Source organism: Halichoerus grypus, chromosome 1 (genome assembly GCF_964656455.1).
Source record: "Halichoerus grypus chromosome 1, mHalGry1.hap1.1, whole genome shotgun sequence".
NCBI classification, from domain to species: domain Eukaryota; kingdom Metazoa; phylum Chordata; class Mammalia; order Carnivora; family Phocidae; genus Halichoerus; species Halichoerus grypus.
The window spans coordinates 204,666,186-204,685,730 of NC_135712.1; the positions used below are offsets into that span (position 1 = coordinate 204,666,186).

At 51.2% G+C, this 19,545-nt stretch overlaps 1 protein-coding gene across 13 annotated transcripts in view; it reads left to right on the forward strand.

Moving 5' to 3' along the window:
* The first annotated feature begins 2,600 nt into the window (after nt 1-2,600).
* The window catches only part of EPS15L1 (epidermal growth factor receptor pathway substrate 15 like 1), a 95,856-nt gene continuing 78,911 nt past the window's right edge, over nt 2,601-19,545 (forward strand). For 12 of the 13 annotated variants that reach the window (XM_036095373.2, XM_036095375.2, XM_036095389.2 and 9 more), the window contains exon 1: nt 2,601-2,711. In XM_036095373.2, coding sequence (XP_035951266.1) covers nt 2,679-2,711 — 33 coding nt within the window. In that variant the 5' untranslated portion in view covers nt 2,601-2,678. The remainder of the gene's footprint in view (nt 2,712-19,545) is intronic. The other variant, XM_036095384.2, reaches the window with a different exon arrangement.

The following is a 19,545-nucleotide window of genomic DNA, read 5'->3' on the forward strand; positions in this document are numbered from 1 at the left end:
AAATAAAAAAAAAGATGGAGATGTTCCCCATTTGCAGTGGTCAATACAGTGACCATTGGCCACACGTGATCCCTTGAAATATGGCTGGTGGGACCGAGGAATGATTTTTTTTTTTTTAATTAATAATCATTGTTTTAGGGGCACCTGGGTGGCTCAGTTGGTTAAGCGTCACCTTCGGCTCAGGTCATGATCCCAGGGTCCTGGGATCGAGCCCCGCATCGGGCTCCCTGCTCAGCCCGGGAGTCTGCTTCTCCCTCTGCCACTCCCCCTGCTTGTGTTCCTGCTCTCCCTGTCTCTCTCTCTCTCTGTCAAATAAATAAATAAAATCTTTAAAAAAAAAAATCATTGTTTTAGAGTTGTTTTAGGTTCACTGTGAAGCTGTGCAGAAAGCACAGAGTTCCCATATACCCCCACTCCTATACCTATACCCACACGTCCTCCCCCACTATCAGTATCCCACAACATAGTGGTACATTTGTCACAATTGATGAACCTGACACATCATTATCTCCCAGAGTCCATAGTGTACATTAGGATTCAATCTTGGTGTTGTACATTCTATGGAGGAATGGATTTTTAACCTTATTTAATTGTAATTCAGATTGAAACTTACTTGGCCACACGTGACATGTGGCCACCATGTTGGACAGTGCAGCTCTGGACTCCGGCAAGAAAGGTCGCAGGATGGTGGCTCACTGCCCAGTGTGGTGGCTACAGAAGTAAGAGGGAATCCCAGGCTGCTAGCTGGGTGGCACTCAGCACCAAACCTCTGTTTCCAGTCAAGAGGATACAGGAGAGTCTCCGTGGTCATTGCCTCTGTAGGCTCTGACACTAAGGTTGGAAGCCTGAATATGACATTTCATAGATACCCTTACCCACTGGTTTCCTGTCATGTTCTGTCAGAAAGAAGTGGGAAGGCAGGCAGAGAGGAGAAGCCATTTTTTCAGGCTTCTGCTGGCACCTTAGTCAGTGGTGAGAAAAACAGCAGTGACTTGAGCGATGGCAAAACAGCAGTGGCTGATGAGAGCAGGCATCTGGGTTCCTGCTCAGGGCCTAGCGATGATGGGTTTTGGGTAACACCTTTTCCCCTTTTGGCCTTTAGCCCTAGAATGGCTAGCAGCTTCCTATAGTTACTAATCTTTAGGTAACCTTATATTCCTGTTCTGTTTTTGCCATATACTCATTCTCCTATATCAACTGTCCTCTGTTGGAAATGTCTAAGAATGACTTGACTTTTCCTTATGGAACACAGACGGATAAAGCACTCAAGACAGCTAAAAGCCTCCATTTCTGCACCTGGACCATCGCTCCAGCTTTCCAGCTGGCCCACTCCTGTCCATCCATCGGTGCTCAGGCTACTTTGCCTGCTGCATCGAGAGTCGACATTCTAGAACACAAATCTGATCTTCAAAATCCTCTGGTGGCTTCCCCTTGCTTTTTATATAGGGAACCGAGGAGTGAAGGAGCATGATGAGACTGAAAACTTAGAGCTCAGACAGCAAAAGAGTCTCAAGACAAGACCCGATGACCATGGTCTTATCTCATTGCTCTTCGCTCAGGGGAGTCTCATGAGACCAGCAGCAGCTTGACTCCAAGATGGAAGAGGTGGACAGGAGGCTGTGTCCCACCCCTGAGATCACATGCCTTCTAGCTTGCCTGCCTGGGAAGCAGCGCCTGGCTGGACTCACTTTGCGGCCATCACAGGAGGCCAGGTAGGGGAGGTCCCCCTGCCCTGAGGAAACCTTGTGCCGCTGTGGTCAGCTGCCTCGCTGGACCTTTCTTCCTCGCCCTGTTAGTGGAAACTGGCCAGATGAGGATGTGTCCCTAGCCAATGGAAGACAAAACGTCTAAAGAAATAAATGCCCCCTCTGGTACCAGTTCTCCAGCAAACCTCAGGGGTCTGCTCTGTGGAGGTAGAAGTACAGCAAACACATATTACCATCCCCTCTTCTCAGAAGGGGATTGGGGGCTCAGAGAAAGTACTTAAGTGACTTGCCAAGGTCACCCTGCTAGAAAGTGAGAGTTGGGAAATTATATCACACACACACACACACACACACACACTTAAGTGACTTGCCAAGGTCACCCTGCTAGAAAGTGAGAGTTGGGAAATTATAACACACACACACACACACACACACACACACACACACACACACACACACACACACACACACACACACACACACACACACACACACACACACACACACACACACACACACACACACACACACACCCGCCAGCCACCCCCACACACATGCACCCTATCCTAGAAACAGGGAGCGTTGTTGGGCACGGCGAGGTTCCTGACCCTCTGCGGGGTGGGCAAAACCTCCCCACAAGGCGTTTGCCAGCCGCACGGGGAAGGGGACGGCACCTAGCACGTCATTCTCCGGGTGCCGGGCCGGGGGGCGGGCCGGGGGTAAGGGGGCAGAAAAGCTTGGCGCCCACTCGGGGGCCTGCGCTCCTCCCCGGCCCCGCCCCCTCTCGGCCCGGGCTAGGTGTGCACGGCCCCGCCCTCGACCCCGCCCCTTTAAGTTTTGTCGCGCGTGCGTAGCCCTGCCTCGGTCCCGCCCTCTCCCGACTCAGTTGCGCGCGCACCGCCCCTCGCACCCGTGCGCACGCGCGGCTCCGCCCCCGTCTCCCCGGCGCTCGGAGCCCGAGTCCGCGGGAAGATGGCGGCCCCGCTCATCCCGCTCTCCCAGCAGGTACGGACCGGCGGGTGGGGGCGCAGCGCCGGGGCGCGGGGCGCGAGGCGGGCATCGCGGTGAAGCCGATGTGCAGGGAGGTCCAGCCGGGCGGCGGCGGCTCGCGCTGAGGGGCCCCCGCGGAGGGCGGGCGAGTGGGCGGGCGGTCCTGAAGGTGACAGGCCGGCCCAGCCCGCGGCCTCCCGCGCCCTGGCGACCCTCTGCGGGCGGCGTACAGGCGGGGTCGCTGCCTGTGTCTGCACAGTCTGGGGCCCGGGCCCGGCTGCACGCCCGGCCTTCGCCGCCGTTCCCTGGCCGGGCGATGCATGGTGGCACTGGGCTCTCATTCGGGGAGGTGGGCGAGGGGAGTGAGCTTTTCTGCCGGTGCGTCGGCCCCGCGAGTCTTTGTTTCCTGACAGGTCCCAGCGCCGGGGCAGAGAGTGTCCCCGCCGAGGTGGAGGGCAGAGCCCTGCCAGAGTCAGGACCCTCCGGCAGTGCGATCCTGGACTCATCCCTCAATTTCTTGGGAGCTGTTTCCGCCACCCTTGAATTGAGAAAGGGGGGATCGCACGTCTCCGGGCCCCTCTCTGTGCCCTCAAACACGCCTGGTGGTCTTACTAAGGGGCAGTAACAGTGGAGCGACACATACGTGCAAAAAAGAGCCTTGCGCAGGCAGCCCTGCTTTCTGGGAGGGACGTTCATTCATTTATCCGTCAAATGTGCGTTAGTCCAGGTGCTGGGAGCGCAGCAGTCGCCTAGACAGACAAGGTCGCTGCTCTCCCGGAGGTGACACTCTCAAGGGAACTAGAAACTACCTGTGCCCTGCTAATAACAGCTGCCTTTATTGACTGAATACCTGTGTTGTACCAAGCACAATATTATAAGCATTTTGTCTGAATTATCTAGCACAGAGTTGGGATTAAGAGTGAGGACACAGGGTCGTATCATCTTGTGTTTAGTTCTTGGCTCTATCACTTATTCTTCTGAGTGTCCTTGGGTGAAGCTCTTAGAACTCATTTGGAAATTGAAATATAAAAAAAAATTGGGGTAATGTGAAGATTAAGTGTGTAAAGTGCTTAGAGATACTGTAATTATTATCATTTAATTCTCTGGCAGATTGGGATGTATGGGAATGTAGACCACAGCAGTAACAATGCTAAACCTTAAGAGAGCTGATAGGCAGGTTGGCACGACTGACCAGCTGTTCCAAGGAGAGAGACATGCATACCTGCTAAATCTTGCAAGAGCTAGCCAATTTGTAACACTGTCACTAAATTAAAAGTATTAAAGACCAGTGGTTATTAATTAACATGTTCTTATAACAGATAGGAGAGTGCTATGTAAACTAGATGCCATACATATGTGGGGTATTATTGCTAATAGCCAGTTGCCACAGTTTAGGGTGTGTTTGTGTGTGTAGGGGTCGAAACTCACTTAGGCTCACTTAATGAGAAAGTGCTTCCAGTTTGGGGGCGCCTGGGTGGCTCAGTCGTTAAGCGTCTGCCTTCGGCTCAGGTCATGGTCCCAGGGTCCTGGGATCGAGCCCCGCATCGGGCTCCCTGCTCAGCGGGAAGCCTGCTTCTCTCTCTCCCACTCCCCCTGATTGTGTTCCCTCTCTCGCTGTGTCTCTATCAAATAAATAAATAAAATCTTTAAAAAAAAAAAAAAAAGAAAGTGCTTCCAGTTTGGGGGGGAATCTTTTTAAAACTTCTATCAAATTTTGACAGTAGCCCTAATTTGCACTTTGATGATGACAGTGGCTAATGTTTATTGAGTGCTTTAGAGTTTAAGTGCTTTCTAACACGTTGGTGCTTATCCACACAACATGGAGAGGGGAATTCTTATTTTACTGATGAAGGATTAGCTTTGGAGGAACGCAGTGGTTTGCCACTGTGAGTTAAGGTATGAAAACATGAATCAGGTCATGTGATTCATCTGCTTAGCACCTTTTGGAATAAGATCCCAGTTCCTTCTCAGGAAGCCTTGCCGGTTTGGTGCCTGCCTGCCCTTTCCCGCCTCGTGCTTTCCCCGGTACCCACACTGCAGCCACACTTGCTGCTTTTCTGCTCTTCCCACAGTCCAGGCTTTCTCTGTTCTCAGGGTGTCCCCACTGGCTGTTCCTTCTTCCTGAAGTTCTCTTCCTTGTTTCTTCTCTTGGTCGCTTCTCTTGGAGCCAGTGCCTGGCTCTTTTCCCTTGTCCAGGTGGTAGCTCAGATGTCGTTCTTCCCAGACGCCTTTGCTGACCACTTGTAATAAATAGGGCCCCCTCTTCCATCCCACCAGCAGTGTGTTTCCTCCACATACCGCTCAGCACCATTCAGGGTCTACAGATGTCTCTTTCCCCATGACACCAGGCACCCAGTCAGAGCAGGTGCAGACTCTTGCTCCTGTGACCAGCACCCAGGAGGTGTCAGGTAAACGCATGAAGCAGGAACCAGAGAGTTCGACCGACCAGCGCCATTTACAGGTGGCTCTTCTCTACGTGTGGGATGGGGCTAGGGCTGGGAGCAAAATTGAAGGAGGAGTTGCAAGAGACTGACAGCCAGGAGCCTATGACAACTTTAGGTCGCTGACTTCAGTGTTTTTTCCTGTTCCTTTATATGTTTGTTGAACGAAGGCACAAGTAGGTTTTCTTCCTTCAGGTAGTTATGTCAGCATTTCTCTATGGCTGTTCTTAGTGAAGTTCTGCACCAGGTGTTCCCGTCAAGCTAGGTGGGAGATATAATGTGTTAGAAAGCACTTAAACTCTAAAGCACTCAATAAAGCACAGCTGAGATCACATGGATTCACAGATAATTACTGGGGATGCATGGATATGATTCCAGGATAATTTCTGGTTGGGGGCAGTCAGGGAGCCCCCTGGAGCATGAGGCTGTGCTCTGGTTGGACTGAGGTGTAGGGCGCACTTGGAACGTGGATGGCCTGTTGAAGGTGAATAAAGCGGTTGCCAGCAGGTTTGCAGAGAGGAGGGGGGCAGTGTGTTTCCCCTCTGTCCCCAGCACTTTTCCCATCAACATCTTTCCTGGTCTGCTCCATACTCCCCAATATCTATGGCACCTCTTCCCTATACAGTTTCTTCTGACCCTGAATACAAATCTTGCCCATTTGAAGAGTCAGGAGTCTAGGGTTGATTTTTCCCAAGCATAGCTCCCCTTTGCCTCTCCTACCCCGGAAATGCATCTGTGTTCCTCACCCCTTTTGTACCATGTGGTCTCATAAGCTCCTGGTCACCATGCCATCCTTAACCTCAGTGGCCTGTCGTTGGTCGTCCTTGAACCCCACAACACTGGTCACTGTAACCCACCAGTTGGCCTTCACTCTGTCTTCTGCATTCTTTCTCTCTGTCTGCTCCCATCTTAGGGTCTCCCCACAGAGCATGCCCTTCCCCCACCAAGAGTCCAGCCTCCTGTTTCCCCCTTGCCAACCCCTCATCCCACCCCCCACCGGCTGCCCACTGGAATTGGCCACCTCCTTACCACATCCACAAGTTCACAGGGCTGGGCCTGTCCCCCTTCCTGCTTAGCCTCTCCCTCATAGTTCATTCCGCACAACCACCCCGCTGCTCCAGAAACCTCCAGCTGCTCCCATTTCACTCCCCTCAGTATGTCCAGCTTGATTGCTCCTGGTTCAGCATTCCCACGCCCCCTGGGCCTGCTCCACCTGAGCTTGCCGCACCATTTCCATGTAAGCCCTGGCTCTTCCCAGTGCTCCCTCACATCCCCCCACCTCATGCCGTGATCTCCTGCTGCAACCTAGCCTACCTCCCACCCATTGGAGGCCACTCTTGGAGGCCTCCTTGGTGGTGTCTTCCCTCAGTCCCACCTCAATGACAGTTCTCCCTCCTGTACCTTCTGTGGGTCCCTCGCGTGGCCCTTGACCCAGGAAGCACATGGAAAGTATTGGGCTCATTAATGAAGAGAGTGCCCTGTGCCCAAGGAGTTCCACCCCCTCCCCTATGCCACTGGGGTCCTCCTCCTTTGTCATGTGCTTCCTATGCCCAGGCACTTGAGATACATCATCTTTTTAATGGGTGCCCGGTTCTCAATTTTTATTCCCATTTTGCAAATGGGAAACTGAGACCCACAGAGATTTAAGTCACTTGCCGAAGTCCCATAGTTGGTGGGTCGACCCCACATCTGTCTGCCTGCAGAGCCCTGCTCTTTCTCCTCTTCCAGGCAGCCTGCTGGGCACCTCGCCCAGAGCAACACCCGGTGAATGTGTCTGCAGTGAATGCCAAGTGCTTGGGGCACTTGTTTGTCCTTTCGTCTCTTGTTTTTTTTCTCTAAAATAATTGCTACTCTCTCTGTCTTACTAGAATGCTAATGGTGATGTGGTATAAATTGGTGAGTAGAGAGTCAGGTTTTAGAGTAAAGATTGGCCCTACCCTGTAAGATCCAGAATTTCTTGGCTCTTTATCTTATTGACCTGCATTGGCCTGTTTGTGGACCAAGTAGCTACCAGTTAAGCAAGAACATGTAAATTTTGATCCCTTTGCCCCAATTTTGAACTTTATTTAATTTTTTTAAAGATTTTATTTTAGGGAGAGGAAGAAGCAGGCTCCCCACTGAGCAGGGAGCTTGACACAGGGCCCTGATCCCAGGACCCTGAGATCATGACCTGAGCCGAAGGCAGACGCTTAACCAACTGAGCCACACAGGCGCCCCAATTTTGAACTTTAAAGCAACTTTCCCATGCTTGGTTCTTCATCCGATCAGCTGCTCTGGGAAGTGGACTGTCTTTGATCAGATGGTACCCGAGAGCTGAGTGTCTACTCTCTGATGCCTCAGGCCACCTCACATTATTATGCTGTGGGACGGACGCAGCCCCCATGAGAGGCATCTCGACAGCCACGCTGGGGGTGCTTTCAGAAGCTCCCCACTCAGACCTCACCTGAGCAGCCAGCGTCCACTCGGAAGACTACTCCACATTCTTCCTCAAAGACGACTCTCCCACCTCATTTTCATTTGAGGTCCTTCAGGGTGTGTTTTTCAGTGTTCAGGTCCCCAGATGTCCTTTCAGTACCCTCAGTTGTGCAGTATTTTCTGTATCTCAGTTTCTCCATGTGCAAATTGGGAGTAACGCTATATTAGGTATGTATTTGCCTCCTGACAGTGGAATGTCAGCACCCCGCGCACGCTGTTCATTCAGTAGATGTGTATTAGGCATTTTCTCTCTGCTGGGCACCTCGTGGGCAGTGGGATGCAGCAGGGAACCTGAAGACAGCCCTGTCCCATGCAGCCGAAGTTCTCAGGAGCGGGGCACAGACGGAAGGAAATGAGCAGATACGTAGTGTGTCCCAGGGCAAAGTGATCTTCGAGGTGAGAACTGAAGCAGAGTTTATGGTCCCACATGTGAAGTCGGAGAGGCCTCGGGAGGCCTCAGGAGCCCCGGACTGAGCAGGAAAGGCATTTTGTGTTGCTCACTGTATCCTCCCGAGTCATACTGGTCAGTCTTCTCCTCACTTTATAAGGGTGTAAACTGAGGCCCAGAGGCATATGTCACTTGTGAAAGGTCACACCCAGCAACCTCGAGCTGACACAGCTCATCTAATGCAGGCCTGGGGCTCTGTGTTGCATTGTAGGTTCTGTTTGTTTGTTTGTTTATTTCTTAAGTAGGCTCCACGCCCAGCATGGAACCCAATGCGGGGCTTGAACTCACTACCCTGAGATCAAGACCGCAGCTGAAATCAAGAGTCGGTTGCTTAGCCGACTGAGCCACCCCGGCGCCCCTTTTTGTTTGTTTTTTAACTGCCAAGCATTCAACAATGTGAGATCTCATTTGGTTTTAAACGGTGGTCATGCCACCTAACCTCTAGATACTGTGGAGTCTGATGGAGAGGAGATCACTTGTTTGAATTCTTATTTTATTGTTTTAATCTCATGTCACTGGAGTCATGGGAGAAACAGAAGCTGCCTTATCGTCTTTACAGGTTCCCCTGCACGGGTGGGTGTTTGCTGCTCCATGGCTGATGCAGAAATGAATGAGCCATGCCTGGCCCACGAGGAGGGTCGGCTTGGTCCAGGCCACAGTGGAGGCCCAGGCCGTGGGTGGTCTGAGCTGGATGAGCGGTGGATAACTTGCTTCCACTTAGGAGAGGGCTGCATGGAGAAGGGGCATTTGGGCTGGGCTGTGGGGACGCTGGGAAGAGAGGAATGCTTTTTCAGACAGAGGGAAAGTGGAATAAACAGAAGCCAAGACACTGGAATTCCAGCTCAAAGGGCCTAAATAGAGGCCAGGGCTGAGGACTCTGGGGTCCATAGCCCTCTTTTAACTAGGGTGACTTAGGGATTAAAGGAAGAAGGTGGTTGGTAAATGGGACACAGTTTGTGCCTGGCCTACAGATTGGCCTGAGACAAAAGGGACTGACAGGGTGTCTGCTTGCCTAGAGAGTGGCTGATGGTGGTGGTTGGGGGTGGGGGGATGGGTAGAGGGAAGGAGACCTGCGTGCCGGGTGGCCCAGAGGGCTGCTCCTGCTTAGAATGCTAGGTTCGCCATAGTAGGCCCAGCCCTCAGTGTCACAAGCTGCTGGAGGGAAGTAGAGGTTGCAGATGACCACAAACAGCCATGTCCTTAGACTTCCGTCTGGCCCTGCCTACTGGGTGGGATTGCTGTACTCTTGATGGCAGAACCGATTTACCAATCATGTTTCAGACCAGCTGATACAAAGTCAGTCCTCCTTTTGTATACACCAGTTGAAAGCTGGGAAGGGTGGTGCCAGGAAGGCTGGCCCTCACCGTCTGCAGACTGGAATCGGGCTTCTGCCCCATCCAGCACATTGCTCACCTGCATCTCAGGCTTCCCAGTTCTACCCTCCCTGTTTGCTTTGCCCTGCGGCCCCTGGGCCTTTTTGTTTGTTTGTTTGTTTTTAAAGATTTTTATTTGAGAGAGCGAGCACGTGCATGAGCAGAGGGGAGGGGCAGAGGGAGAAGCAAACTCCCTGCTGAGCAGGGAGCCTGACGTGGGGCTTGGTCCCAGGACCCTAGGATCATGACCTGAGCTGAAGGCAGACGCTTAACTGACTAAGCCACCCAGGAGCCCCAACCGTGGGCCTTTCTTTTAGTTGCTTGCTCAGGCGACATTACCTCTTGCCTCAGGGCCTTTGCACCTGCTTTTTATTGCTCCCTTTCTGGGATGTTCTTCCCCCCACTTTATTTCTGGGTTAACCTCTACTCCTCTTCGTATCTCACCTGGCACATCACTTCCTAAGGTAAAGCCTTCCCTGACAGGTTGGCCCAGCTTCTCTGTTGATGCCTGTGGGGATAGTCTGTACTTTTTCCACATGCCAGTCTGTAATTTTCTGTTGGTGGCATTATTAGATTGATGGTTAGTCTCCCCCACCGCGTAGACTAGGTCCACAAAGGACTGTTTTAATTTGTCCTTGTTCCCCAGGTGCTCAGTAATCATCTGTTGAACGAATGGCAGAATGGTAGAGCAGGCCCACAGTATGTGAGGCAGGGAGGAGCTATGGTAGGTTCTTGAGGAGTGGAGTGACATGTTCAGATCTGACCACTTGCATAGAGAATGGGCAGAGCTGGGGACTAGCTCAGAGATGTTTGTTGTGAAATGAGCATGAAGTGATAAAGAGCAACCTGGCCTGAGGTTGTTTCCAGAAGAGTAAAAGGGGTTGGTGATCAAAGGAGTGTGTGGGATGGTTATTTGCACTGGGGCCTTCTAAGTGTGGGGAGGAGGCAGGAGAAGGAGGCAGGTGCGGTGTCCAGCCAGCAGGGCAAGACCAGCCTTCCTGGGTGGTGTCAGGTGGGTGGCTGGGTCAGGTGAGACAAGACCCATCACCTTGCAGTGGGCCCTCCAGGCCTGGTGGGATCCCACATTTAGGTGCAGTTGAGAAGCAGCCTAGCTCCTGGGGGCACCATTGGGTTCCATTTGCTGAGCACCTACCCCGTGCTGGTCTGGGACCAAGAAGAATAAAACTGAGCCCCCGCCCTTTAGATGGCTCAACTGGAGCTGGACTCCCAGGCCTACAGCTAAGTAGGAGCCCCTGTGGGAGATACCCTGGTGGAGGTCGGGTGGCAGCCTGCAGAAGCGGGATGAACTGCCTTCACTGGCTTGGAAAGAAGGAGAGCAGGAAGAGGGGGCCTGGGTCTTCCTTCCTCTTTTCCCTCTTCTGTTCCAGCAGAACTGGAGGAAGCAGAAGGGTGTAGCCTTTCAGACTGGCTGCTCCCCAACCCCCACCCCCTCCCACCCCATCAGAGCCCCGTTCCTTGACTCTGGTAACCCAGGTATTGGGGAGAGATTTGGGGTGCAGGTCTTGTACAGAAGAAAGGAGGGGGATTGGACACCCACTTTGTGCCCATTCACCATTGACTCCCCATTAGGGAAGTGTCATTGTCACTGTCCCTGTGCTCGTTTCTCAACAAGGAAACAGGACAGAGCTAAAGTGACAGGTTTCAGGCCTCCCAGGGAGTTGGGGTGCTTGGATCAGACTGTAGCTCCAAAGCCAGTGTTCTCTCCTGTGGACAGCACACCATGGGCTCCTGGGAGGGCAGGAGCAGCTCTGTCCCTGCTGTGTCCTGAGCCCCTGCAGCAGGCAGGTGATAACCGGCCTGTTGATGGGTGGCTGCACGCTCCAGAGAGCGGCCAGGAGCAGTCTTCTCTAACTGACGGTAGTCGATTAGTGGAAATGTTCTGTCTCCTGTGTGAAGAAGCAGGCACCCGGTGCGCTGGTGAGGGGAGTCAGGGAGGCCTGACGGCCAGGCCCCCACCCTTTCGCAGGGCTCCCTGTGTCTCTTCACTTGTGCTGTGAGGGGGTTGGGGAAGGGAGTTCTCTGATTTACTAATGACAGGAACAAGCATGCCTGTCGAGCCACAGAAAATTGGCTTTTCTTAATCCACAAAGGATGTTTTCAGTTTTACATATCCAGTGGGAAAAGGAAATGATCTTCTTTCGGACTGCTTTTAAAGGGGGAAAGACTAAACAGGAAAAAAAGTAAAGAAAAGAAAAGGCCTGTTGAGGGTGAGGTCCTCACAGGGAGATTATTAAGCCAGGACTGGAAAGTTTGGGGCATGGATTAACCCTCTAAATTCCCCCACACCCTAGAAACGGCAGTTTGTGGCTGGAGGTGCCAGGACCCGGCAGACCTAGGTGTGTGCTCTGAACATTTCCCTGTTGGGAGTTTTCTTTGATCAAGACCAGAACAGTCTCTGGGCCCATAGTGCCGTACCCCTGTATCCTTGTGGACACTTCCTCCACCGAGAAAAGGATTCCACAGGGGATGAGCAGACGCCAGCGGTTGCTGAGTGCGAGCAAGTCGGTGCTCTCACCCACACACCAGACCAGGGAATCGGCATTTTCTTTCACACCAAGCTGGTCCTGTTGGCATTCGGCCTCTTGGTTTAATTTTTTGTTGCCTTTTAGCCACTCGGAATTATCCTTTAACTCACAGCTACTAAGCACTTAACCTGCTGTGTGTGTAATTGCGTGTTTTTAAAATAATAAGTAAGACTAAGAACTAGTAAAAGGCTGTTGGGAGCGACTCAGCCAACTAGTTGAGTGAGAAAATGAGTACAGTACGTACTGCAGCGTAGCCAACATTTGGTGAAATATTTTATTATTTTTTGGCAAAGATCATTTGGTGTGGCGTGCTGTCAGGACTGCGATTTGATGCTTGCCAAACACGCCCTGATTAGTAGCCTTGCCTGACTTCCCTTCCCACCCCCCCACCCCCCCGATTCTTTATAATAAAGCCAGCTTCTCTGTCTCAGTGATAGTAATAAGAAGGGCAGTAATGGATACAGTAGCATTTGGGGGTTGTAGGGTGTGCTTTACCTACATATTCTCATCCGGTACTTAAAGTAATCCTCAGGGCAGGCACTGTGTTATTCTCATTCCATGGCTGGGGAAACTGAGGCCCTGGGAGGCTTTGTAGCTTGTCTTCCCTCTGCTGCTGAGTGGTGGAGCTGTGTCTACCCAAACATCAACCTCTCTGCACCCATCTCACCCACTCCCTCCTGAGGCTCCATCAAAATCTTACTCATTCTGTAAACAAACAAACAAACAAATAAATAAATAAGTTTATTTAAAAAAAAAAAGTTTACGGAAGGCCTGCTTACAGAGCCAGCATTGCAAGAGGTAGAATAAGTGTGAGACTTCTAACTCACCCCCTACCCCCCCCAGAATTGAAAATGTAGGAAGGAGGTGCCCCAGTCATTAGAGTAGCCTTGACAAAAACTGGACATTAAGAAATGTCCCATTTGTAGGTTTGGGGCTATGGAAATGTGGAGGAGAGAGGGACTCATTTCAGTTGGGGGGACTTAGGGAGGTTTTTAAAGCAGGGGGTCGGTTGTGGGGCTGGGAGGTAATTGGCCTTGAGCAGGCACAGCCCCCCACCCCAGGCATAGGGAATAATTTGTGCCCAGACAGGGAGCGTCCGGTGCACAGTATGTAGAGAATCTGCCAGAGCAGGAAGGAGAGCAGGGTCTAAGTGCTGTGCGTGCAAATCTGAGTGTCTCTGAGCGGACGTCCAGGTGAATGCGTGTGTGGTGGGGAGTGGGGGGGGAGTAGTGAAATTAGCCCAGCAGGGGCAGGGGATGGCTGTGGGGCACCTCTAGAGCTAGGCTAAGGGTTGGAACCTCATACTCTTCACCAGCCACAGAGCCTTTTCCGAGCAGTAGAGTGACCACGTGAATTCCTCTCCCTGCTCCTGCCAGCATGTTTGTTCTTCTGTATTTGTTCCCTGACCAGACCACGATGCTCCGCTCCTCCTTGGTAGTGGCGACTGTCTTTTGCTCACCATGGAATCCGGGAGCCTACTGGGTACCTGGCGCCTAGAGGACCCAGGCTCTGTAGAAGAGCAGTGGGTGCTGGGAGGCTGATGATGCCACCCTCAGAGAGGAGGGGAGAGGCATAGAGCTGCCGACCCGATCCTCCTAGGGATCCCTGAGTCCTGGGCAGTATGCCCGCTTATGGGATGGCAAAATATCGGGCCAGAGCTCAGCACATGGCAGAGACGTTGGAACCCCAGGGTGGCTGATCTAGGAAGGGAATTTTGGGAAGATTCAGGGCACACTTCGGGAAAGTTGGAAGCACTGTGGGAAGTGGGCATTCTCAAGGAAGGCAGTAGGTGCCCTGCTGTGGAGGGGCCCTTACTGCTGAGCTGTCACCCCTGTGAGTCTGTTCAGGGCCTGGTCCACTGTGCAGAGGAAGGAAGGACAGAATGGACAGGGGCTGTTCTCTGAGAGGCTGGGAAGAGCGATATCCAGGGAGGGCTCTGGGGAGGCCTGGTCCGCTTTTGATCTTAAGCAGCATTTTTGGGAGAACAGGCTAGGATCTGCTCCCTGCTCCACCCAGGCTGTCTGGGCAAGGTCCCGGGAGCTCCTTATTGTCTGACTCTTTCCAGTCCCATCCACCTGTCCTCTGTGTGGCTGCACTCAACCCCATGCCCCTCCCTACATGCTCATCCCCTGCTCCCTTCAGGACCCTGCTCCCTTGGTGTTTCCCCACCAGTGGTGCCACTTTCCATCCATGTTGCAGGCTTGTGTATCCCCAGGGCTTCAGTGCAGGTGCTCCTAGGCATGCTTGTTGTCTTGTATCCCCTTGGGCAGGCTCAGCTGGGGCAGTGACAGTCTCCCCGCCCTCACAGGTGCGTGTCTGGGCTGCTGAGTGCCCCCGCCACCCCTCTCTGTTCGTCCCAGCACTTGGCAGCCCTCCGTGTGCATTGTCATGTGTGATGACATTCTCCTCCAGACTAGGACCTCCGAGACACTCTGTAGAAACTGCTTGACTGGGAATGAGATTTCCACCTCCATGTCCCATAGGGACATCCCAGAGAAACATGTTTAAAGGTGTGTGTTTAGGCACAGTGAGTGGCTGCATTCCTTGGCCTCATCCCCCTGGAGGCCTACCGAAGTCCTCCCCGCCGCTGCCCTCCCCCCCCCGCCCCGTTGCTCCCCCAGTCACCCACTCCGCGTAGCTAAGTGCATATTCAGTTCACTGGCTCTTGTGCACGTCTGCTCAGGTCATCACGGGGATCACGTTCCGGGCTTCTCAGCAGGGCGGGCACAGACCCTCTTACCTCACTGTGTCCACCCTTCCTGGCTGGCTGAAACTGTGCTGAATGATCCAAAGTCCCCGCCGGCCCCCTCTGCCCTGGAGTCCACCTTGCCCATCCCTGACCCCTGGCTCAGGCTCTGGAGGCTTCGGCTGTGCCTCCTGCTGTCATAGCTCTCACATCCCGTGGCACCTTGTGCTGTAGTCATGCGCTCACTTTGCCTGCCTGTCTCCCCATCTTGAGCCCTAGAGCTCTGTCTCACACCCTTTTGTATCCTTGATTCTTCCTCATAGTGCGGACATAACGGATGTTTGTTGAATGAGTGAATGAATGAATTTATAAGTCCCAAGGGCAGACCACTCGTTCAGGAAGTTTTCTGTGAAGAGTAGGTGGGAAGTCAGTAGTCTGAAGTGGAATGGCCTAGGGGGACATTTCTAGAGATGGGTGCCGATGTCACATGGGAGCCGGTGGAAGGAGAGGACGAGGAGGAGAACGGGACTATAAACAATCGGCATTGGAGGAGTGCTCACTCCATGCCAGTCTCTGGTGCTGGGAATGCACAGCCTTATTTTCCAAATAAGACACAGAGCGGCTGCTCACCCTCCCCAGGGTTGCACAGTACTCTGGTGGTGGGGTGGGACTTGAGTCCACATCTGTCTGGTGGCATTGTTGACCTCTGTGTGGTTCTGCTCCCCCCCCCCCCCCCCCCCCCCCCCGTGCTAGGAGCACCAGGCCAAGAGGTGTGGGCGGAGACCTTCGGGACTCAGTGTAGGTCCTGCCTCCTGCAAAGGATGGTGTGTCAGCGTGGGAAGGTTGCCTCAGGTGACCTCGATTTCTCTTTTATTTCCATTTCTGGTAGACAGGGCCAAGAGCAGTGGTCTCCTGGGAGCGCTGAAGCTTTTACACCTTGATCTGCATTCCTCCTGATAGTTCCTGGCCTTGAACTCACTCTGGCTGTCTTCGCCTTGACGCTTCAGCGTGTGTCTCAACTTTCGGGCATGGTTCTCTTGCTCTTTGGTTCTCCTTGTAGGTGGGGATTGCAGGCCTTACCCCCGACCCCCACCCCATGTCATGTCCCCACCTCAGGCCTTGAGTTCCTAGTGGGTTGGACGGAGGCCCCGCATGCTGTGCTGAATGGCAGGTGCACATCTTCAGCTAGTCCTTCGTCATGGCGGTCATTTGGGTCCCCAGAGAGAATCCTGTATCTTCAGATCCCTCTTCTTGTATGTGGCTCTTTGTCTTTCCTGTCTTATTTACAAAAGCAGTGTGCATTAATGTAGAACATTGGTGAACTCAGAAAGCCACGGGTGTGGAGCAGGGAACCAGTTCACTGGTAGGAATCAGTGTTAGTGTGTGGTATCTGTCCTGCCACATTCAGGCCCGTGTGTGTATGTGATCGCTGTGGGCTTACCAGCCAGGTCATCACTGTGTGTGCTGGTTTGGGCCCTCCCTTTGCACTTAGCAAATACCTGACGATCATGCCCCACTTGGAAATGTTCTGCCCGTGCTGTTTTACTGCTGTGTGGGATCCTCGCCTGTTTTCAACCTCTGCTGTCACCCATAGTCCTTGCCCTCCAGCAGGGTGAACTGATACAATGCTCTTGCCTTTCCCCACCTCCTGCGTAGTAGGTCACTTCCTCGGGGTAGACCCCCAGGGGGAGACCTTACAGTAGTAGAAGGGTGTGTGTGTATGTGTGTGTTAAAGAAGTGCTAGTTTTGGGACTCCTGGGTGGCTCAGTCAGTTAAGTGGCTGCCTTCAGCTTGGGTCATGATTTAGGATCCTGGGATCGAGTCCCACATCGGGCTCCCTGCTCAATGGGGAGCCTGTTTCTCTCTCTGCCTGCCGCTCCCCCCTGCTTGTGTGTGCTCTTTCTCTGACAAGTAAATAAATAAAAATCTTAAAAAAAAAAAAAAAGTTAAAAAAAGTGCTAGTTTTTATTGTTTGTCAAAAGTATGCACTGCTGGTGATAAAGCTGCTTTTTGTTTATCGTACTTAACACTTGAAGTGGCTTGTACCATTAGGATCCTTGCCAAAGCAGAAACGTATCAAATGTTGGTCTTGAATTATGTAAGATTTTTACACACACTCAAAGTAGAGGGAAGAGTTTAATGAACTCCCATGTGCCCACCACCCGTTTACAACAAATGCTGTGTTTTTTTTTTTTAAAGTAGGCTCCATACCCAACGTGGGGCTTGAACTCATGATGCTGAGATTGAGAGTCATATGCTCTACCGACTGAGCTAGCCAGGCACCCAAACAAATACCGTTCTCTCTGCACTTGTCTACCATCCCTTGACCTCCTCTGCCATATACATTTTTATTTCTGAGGTTTTTATTTTAAATCTCAGAAATCGGGGTGCCTAGGTGGCTCAGTCGGTTTGGTGTCCCAACTCTTGATTTTGGCTTGGGTTGTGATCTCAGAATTGTGAGATCAAGCCCCGGGTTGGGCTCCCCACTCAGCAGGGAGTCTGCTTGAGATTCTCTCTCCCTCTCCCTCTGCCCCTCTCCCCCACGCTCTTGCTGCTCTCTCTCTTTCTCTCTCAAGATAAATAAATCTTAAAAAAGAATAAAATCTCAGAAATTATATTTCAGTTTGCATCTCTGACAAGAAGACCATTTTTCTTTACATAACCACGGTGCCATATCAACACCTTACGCATTTAATCATTCCTTAGTATTACTCCATCAATACCCAGTCCATATTCAGTATTCTTTCCCTGAGTGTCTCAGAATGTCACCTTGTTATTTGATTGTGAGGTCTCCGGTCTCTCTCACTCTCTTTTTAAAATGTATTTTGAGATAATTATAGATTTACATGCAGTTGAGGAAAAATAATGCAGAGTGATCCTGTGTATTCTTCATTCTGTTTCCTGCAGTGGTAACACTTTGCAAATCTATAGTACACCATCACAACGAAAAGTTTGACATCGCTGCAGTCAGATGCAGACCGGTTCCATCCCACACAGGGATCCCACCTCTTGGCCCTTTTAGCCATTCCCATGCCTTCCTTCACCCCTGGCACCTGCTAATCTGTTCATTTCCAGAATTTCAGCATTTTAATGATGTTATATAATAGTCATTCAGCACATAACCTTTGGAGATTGGCCTTTTTTACTTAGTATAATCCTCTGGAGATTCTTCTAGGGTGTTGCACATATTAGTAGTTCATTCCTTGGCATTTTTCATTGCCAAGTGGTATTCCACAGGGTGTGTGTGTGGGGGGTCACAGTTCATTTAACCAATCCCCCATCAAAGGGGACATGTGGTATGTTTCCAGTTTGGGGCAGTTATGAATCAAGCTGCACTAAACATCTGAGGACAGGATGTTATGTGAACCCAAGTCTTCATTTCTCTGGATGAATGCCCAGGACAATTGCTGGGTCTTGTGACAGTTGCAGGCTTAGTTCTTTTTAAGAAACTGCTGAACTGTTTTCCAGAGTAGCTGTACATTTTTACCTTCCCACCGTCAACGTGCGAGTGATCCAGTTTCTCTGCATGCTCACTGGTGTCACTGTTTGTTATTTTCGCCATTCTGATGGGTGTGTGGTGGCATCTCCCTGTGGTTCTGATTTGCATTTCCCTAATGACTAACATATGCTGACCATCTTTTCATGGGCCTACTTGCCATCTGTACGTCCTCTTGGGTGAAATGTCTCTTCATGTCTTTGGCCCATGTTCTCATTTGATTATTTGCCTTTTTTTTAAAGCAAACTCTGTGCCCAAAGTGGGGCTTGAACTCACTACCCCAGGATTGAGTCGCATGTGCCACCTGCTGAGCCAGCCACGCACTACCCCATCCCCTCCATCGTTTGCTTTTTGTGCCTTTGAATTTTGACAGTTCTTTGTATATTTCAGATACTAATCCTTTGTCAGATCTGTGATTTGCAAATATTTCTGTGACTCAGCTTGTCATCCCCTTACCAGGGTCTTTCACGGAGCAAACATTTTTCATTTTGATGAGGTCCAATTTATCAGTTTTTCCTTTTATGAGTCAGCCTTTTGGTATCAAGTCTAAGAACTCTTTGCCCAGCCCTTGATCCTGAATATTTTATTCTGTTTTTTTTTCCCAAAAGTGTTATTCCATTTAAGTTTTTCCATTTAAGCCTGTGACCCATTTGGAGTGAATTTGTGTAGAAAGTGTGAGACTTGGGTTTAGGCTTATTTTCTTCCTCCGGATGTCCAGTTGCTTCAGTGCCGTATGCTGTGCAGGCCTCTTTCCTCCTGAATGGCCCTGCACCTCTGTCAGTAGTCGGTCGGGTACACCCGTGTAGGTCTGTTTCTGTGCTCTCTGTTGTGTCCCATGGCTCTGTGTGTCTACCCCTTCATCACTGCCATGCTGCCTTATAGCGAGGCTTGAAATCAGGTAGACTGATTCCTCCCACTTTATTTTTCTTCAAAATTGTTTTAGCTATTTTGGTTTCTTTACCTGTCTCTATACATTTTAGAAGAATCTTATTTTTATCTACAAAAAATCTTGCTGGAGTTTGGTAGGAATCAAGTAAAACCTGCATTTCAGGGGTGTACACATTAACTGTGCTGGTTATTGCCCTCCAGAAAAGCCAGTTGATCATCTTCCCACCCACAGGGCCCAAGATGCTCGTTCCCCCCTTTGCTGACTCTGCCAACCTGATGGCAAATGCTGGTGCTTCAGTCTGTTTTGCCGTATGGAAATTGAACATTTCCCCCAACTTTGCTGTGTCTTTTCTTTCTGAATCTCTTTTGTCTGATACTTTGCTCATTTTAAAATTAGGATATATTTTTTCTTGTGATTTATAAAAGCTGTCTCCCACATCTCCTTCTCTCAGCAAGGTTTACCTTAGCTCTGGTTTAGAAACTTCTCATGGGACAG